Here is a 4,333-nt window from a genome sequence, read left to right on the forward strand (position 1 = left end):
GGGAGAAAGGGAGGGGGGGACAGGAGGAGAAAAAAAAGGGAGAGAGAGAGAGAGAGAGAGAGAGGGAAAGACAGAGAGAGAGAGAGGGAGAGAGAGAGAGAGACAGAGAAAGAGAGAGGAGAGAGAGAGAGGGAGAGACAGAGAGAGAGAGGGAGAGAGAGGGGAGAGAGAGAGACAGAGAAAGAGAGAGGAGAGAGAGAGGGAGAGGGAGAGACAAAGAGAGAGAGAGGGAGAGAGAGAGAGAGAGACAGAGAAAGAGAGAGGAGAGAGAGAGCGAGAGAGGAAGAGGACAACAAATAACAGAGAGAGGAAAAATTCACAGAGAAATCACCAACATTGACCAAAGCAAAGTTTAATACCATCACCTTTAATACCAAACATCCTTTATTTAAATCAGCACATTTCTCTTTGGTGATTGCATGTAAATTAATACAAACTCAGTCTTTTCCATTCTTCTGTCTCTTTTTCTACCAAAAACTGGATGACAAAACTCTTCAGTTTGGTGTTTTGGTCTGAACTTTCTCTTCTGATGAAGGACAGTTTCTGTCCATTTTATTTGTTGTTTCTGTTTTTTGTTTGTTTATTTTGGATATTTAAAATGTCTTCCAGTCTCAGTGTTAAATGTTCATTGGGATTTAAGTTTATCCATCTTTGTGTTCTTGCATTATTATGTCATGTGTTACTTGAAAACGGTCTCAAAACAACAATATTGTCGTTCATCACAATAAATTCTGGGACAATTTATCGTCCAGCAAAATTTGTTATCTTGACAGGCTTACTTTTTAACTTTTGCCCTCCAGAAAGGTGTTAATGGACAATTGATGATCATGAAGCTCGATTCAGAAGAAAACCACTAATGAAATATTTTTCACCGTCTGATTTTACCAAAGAGAAATGTCCAACATTGTTCATTCATGAAAGAAAGCAAAGAAAGACGGGCCACAGTCATCACATATCTCTACATATAAGACAAAGTCATTATTCTGCAGGTACGTTGAAGGTTGACCCTACCTGGATCTGGGACATCTGAGCGTAACCTCTCCAGCTGAAGTCTGGGAACTCCAGGAGGTTGTAACCGAATCTCACCGGCCGGCCGTCCAGCATGGCTCCCTCCTCTATCTCAAACTTCAGATGGTGCAGATCCGGGAAGTAATGATGCAGACGAGGCCTGCAGGCAAACAAGACAACCAAACCACCATGAAGACATGCTGAAAGTTACCGTTACAGAACTGACCTACCTCCCTCTTTTTAACATTTTTGAATTAAATCTTTTTCCTGACTTCGTCTTCCACTTGTTATGTAGCCAATTACTAGCAAATCCCTGCTTCCTTTACTTTTATGTACAAAATGGACATTTCAGATTTAGCGTCTTATGTTGAGATGCTTCATAAAGAGAGTCACAGTTGGGGTAAAGATGAGGATGTCTCTGCATTTATGAGAAATAAATGCAGTTCTGCCAGGCCTGTTAGACTCACTGGTTACACCTTGGCCCCTCCACGTTGGGTCTGCAGTCACACTGGCCGTTTTGTTGGCCACAAAACTGACCCACTGAGCCTCCGATGTCACACTGGCAACCTGAAAAACACTCATGCACATCAGCGACCAGCTGACGCAGAAAAACAGACATTTAAATCCATCAGGTGGTTAAAGACCCTCACCCTGGCAGCCGAAGTAACTGTGAGCCTGCAGGTTGTAGAAACCCTGTTTGCAAGTGGAGCAGGTTCCACTGCAGACGCCGGGCTTACAGTGACACTCTCCAGTTTCCTGCCACACACAGAAACACAGTCAGCACCATCAGCTACAGTAAACATAGGAAAAATGGAGAAAATCAAAAATATGCCAAGGACATGAAGTATTTCTTACATCCACCTCAACAGGAAGTAAAATCTTTCAGAAGAGATTTATGTTACTGAGGATATTATTTAAAATTAATTGTAAAAACATACAATTTCACCAAGTATTTTTGGTCTAATTTCTACCGCAGATATTTCATTACACTTGAAATAAGATAAAACTGACATTTTCAGTAAGATGTAGCAGCTTGTTTTAAGTAAATAATTCCTTAATATTGATGAAAAAGTTCTAGTTCCACTGGCAGATTATGAAAATGTATTTTTATAAGTGAAAGTTAAGGCTAAGATATAATTAATGTTAGAAATTCATCTATAAACACTTTATAACTCATTAATAACTAGTATTATGCATTAATTAAGTGTGAGAAGACGGCTGGATGACAAAAATTAAGACAACAAATGTTTATTGTGCTTACAAAGTAGACTGAAATGCTCAACTCCAGATAAAATGTATATATATGGTTCACTATTTGGTAAGAAACCAGTTGATTTTGCCTCCTTCTCACCCTTAATTAATGCATAATAAACAGTTATAATGATTTATAAAGTGTTTAAGTGTTTGAGCTAGACTTATATTTCACAGCTATCAGCTTCTCCAGCTGGTGTAGAGATGCTTTCAGAGGAGGAAGAAATGTTTATCTCACCTGTACACACTCTGCGACCCCACTCAGCGTCCCAGCGATGTTACACTCACAGCCTGCAGGAGAAACCAGACAGCTGTTAGATCTACGGGCTGCATCCACAGACATGAGGAATGTGTGAGGTTTCCTACTGGAGCATCCATCAGCGGCGTCAGGGGAAAGGTTCCAGTAGAGAGGTTTACATCGGTCACACGCCGGGCCCTCCACATGAAGTCGGCACTCACACTCGCCCTGCATGCACCAATCAGAGGCCATTAAAGCTGCAGGATCCAACTATTATCATACATTTTGTTTTTCCATATTGCTGAGAGTGTCATCATGTCGTGACAGTCGGTGAAAAAGTTTAGCTCCTCTGTCTTATCCCAGTGCTAATTAGAAACAACCAATCAGAGCCAGGAGGCGGGTCTTAGCGCTGCCAATCACAATCTTGCATAGCCTGTTGTGAATGCTAAGGCTTGTTAGCACAGTCATTGGTAGGGTTGTTTTCTGTAATGGTAAGTTGTTTCTCCGCCATTAACACATTTAGCAGCGAGTACATGAGTTTGATTGACAGCACTAAGCCCCTCCTCCTGGCTCTGATTGGCTGTTTTTGGATCATTTCTTCAGACAGCAGCAGCAGCTCTGGGAGGAGATGGAGGAGATGAATCTTTTTACAGATTATCCATCTCATAAAGATGTTACGGTGACACTTTTAACACAAATTTAAAAACCATATTCCTTTTAAAAGTTATATTCTGTAGCTTTAATTAAAACTGTTGAAAATGTAAACTTTGGAAAGTATGAGAGAAAAACAAGCAAGACTTACAACAGGCGGCAGCACGACGTACTGAACGGATCCGGCTGGGTGGCAGGTACCAGCTGGCAGGAGCAAAGAAAACAGGCAGCACAGTTTGGACATTTTATAGTTTATGCAGGGCTCAAACTCAAACTGAAGTACAAAACAAGTAAACTGTGAAATTTAGCATAACACTTGTAATATTTCCACCTCCAGTAGTAAGGTGTTTATTTTCCTGTTTTATTACCTCGGCAGTCGGGGAAGCCGTAGGAGCCGTGTGCGCAGCTGTCGCACCGCAGGCCGCCCACGCCGGGCAGGCAGGCGCACCGCCCCGTCTGCTGGTCGCAGCTGGAGTACCGCGACCCGGCGGGGGAACACTGGCAGGCTGCAGGCGGAAGCACAGTCACCGATATGCTTCTAAAACATCAATCAGCGGTGTCCAAAATGAGGCCCGGGGGCCATTTGTGACCCTCAAACTAATTTTGTGTGGCCCCAACTGCAATTCAGAAAGGATCCAAATTTTGCCCGTATAGATGCAGAAATAAACTTTTAATTTGTAATCATGGTAAAAAGTATCACCAATATTGCCTCATTAAACAGGAAAATGTAAAGTACAACAAAGAGTTTGTCTTTTCATAACCAAGTCTGAACAGAAACCAAGCCTATCCAGAGACTTTTACTGAAAAGACAACATTGCTGCATTTAAAAGAGCTTCTATTCTCTCTTAAACCTGACTAAATACAGAAAGTCTATTGAAAAAGTGACCCAAATCCTGTTATTCAATGGAGTCCAAAAGAAACTAAAAATTAGACGATTTTCTTTTACATGCAAAATCTTCTACGACTTATTAGGTCTATTGTAGATTGTAGAAAAAATATGGTAAATTTCTGTCAAAAAACTTAAATTTTGAGAGTAATCTCAGAAATTTTCTAGAAAAAAGAAGGAAATTTATAAACTCCAACAGTCATAAAAATGTTAATGTCAAAATGTTGAGATTTTGACATTGTCAGAAATTTTCTACAAAAAAAGGGGTGGGGGGGGGGGGTTTCTGAATTTGAAATGTA

General features: G+C 40.9%; 1 protein-coding gene across 3 annotated transcripts in view; it reads right to left on the reverse strand.

The window, feature by feature from the left end:
* lama5 (laminin, alpha 5) overlaps positions 1-4,333 on the reverse strand; it is a 105,270-nt gene that overhangs the window by 55,635 nt on the left and 45,302 nt on the right. For all 3 annotated transcript variants that reach the window (XM_015016559.1, XM_015016558.1, XM_015016560.1), the window contains exons 16-22: positions 3,517-3,654; positions 3,300-3,352; positions 2,626-2,725; positions 2,498-2,550; positions 1,659-1,764; positions 1,476-1,575; positions 1,012-1,168 (exon numbers count right to left, since the gene is read on the reverse strand). In XM_015016559.1, the coding sequence (XP_014872045.1) occupies positions 1,012-1,168; positions 1,476-1,575; positions 1,659-1,764; positions 2,498-2,550; positions 2,626-2,725; positions 3,300-3,352; positions 3,517-3,654 (707 nt within the window). The remainder of the gene's footprint in view (positions 1-1,011; positions 1,169-1,475; positions 1,576-1,658; positions 1,765-2,497; positions 2,551-2,625; positions 2,726-3,299; positions 3,353-3,516; positions 3,655-4,333) is intronic.

Source organism: Poecilia latipinna, unplaced genomic scaffold (assembly GCF_001443285.1).
Source record: "Poecilia latipinna isolate Pla-1442-1.1 unplaced genomic scaffold, P_latipinna-1.0 Scaffold2036, whole genome shotgun sequence".
Lineage (NCBI taxonomy): Eukaryota > Metazoa > Chordata > Actinopteri > Cyprinodontiformes > Poeciliidae > Poecilia > Poecilia latipinna.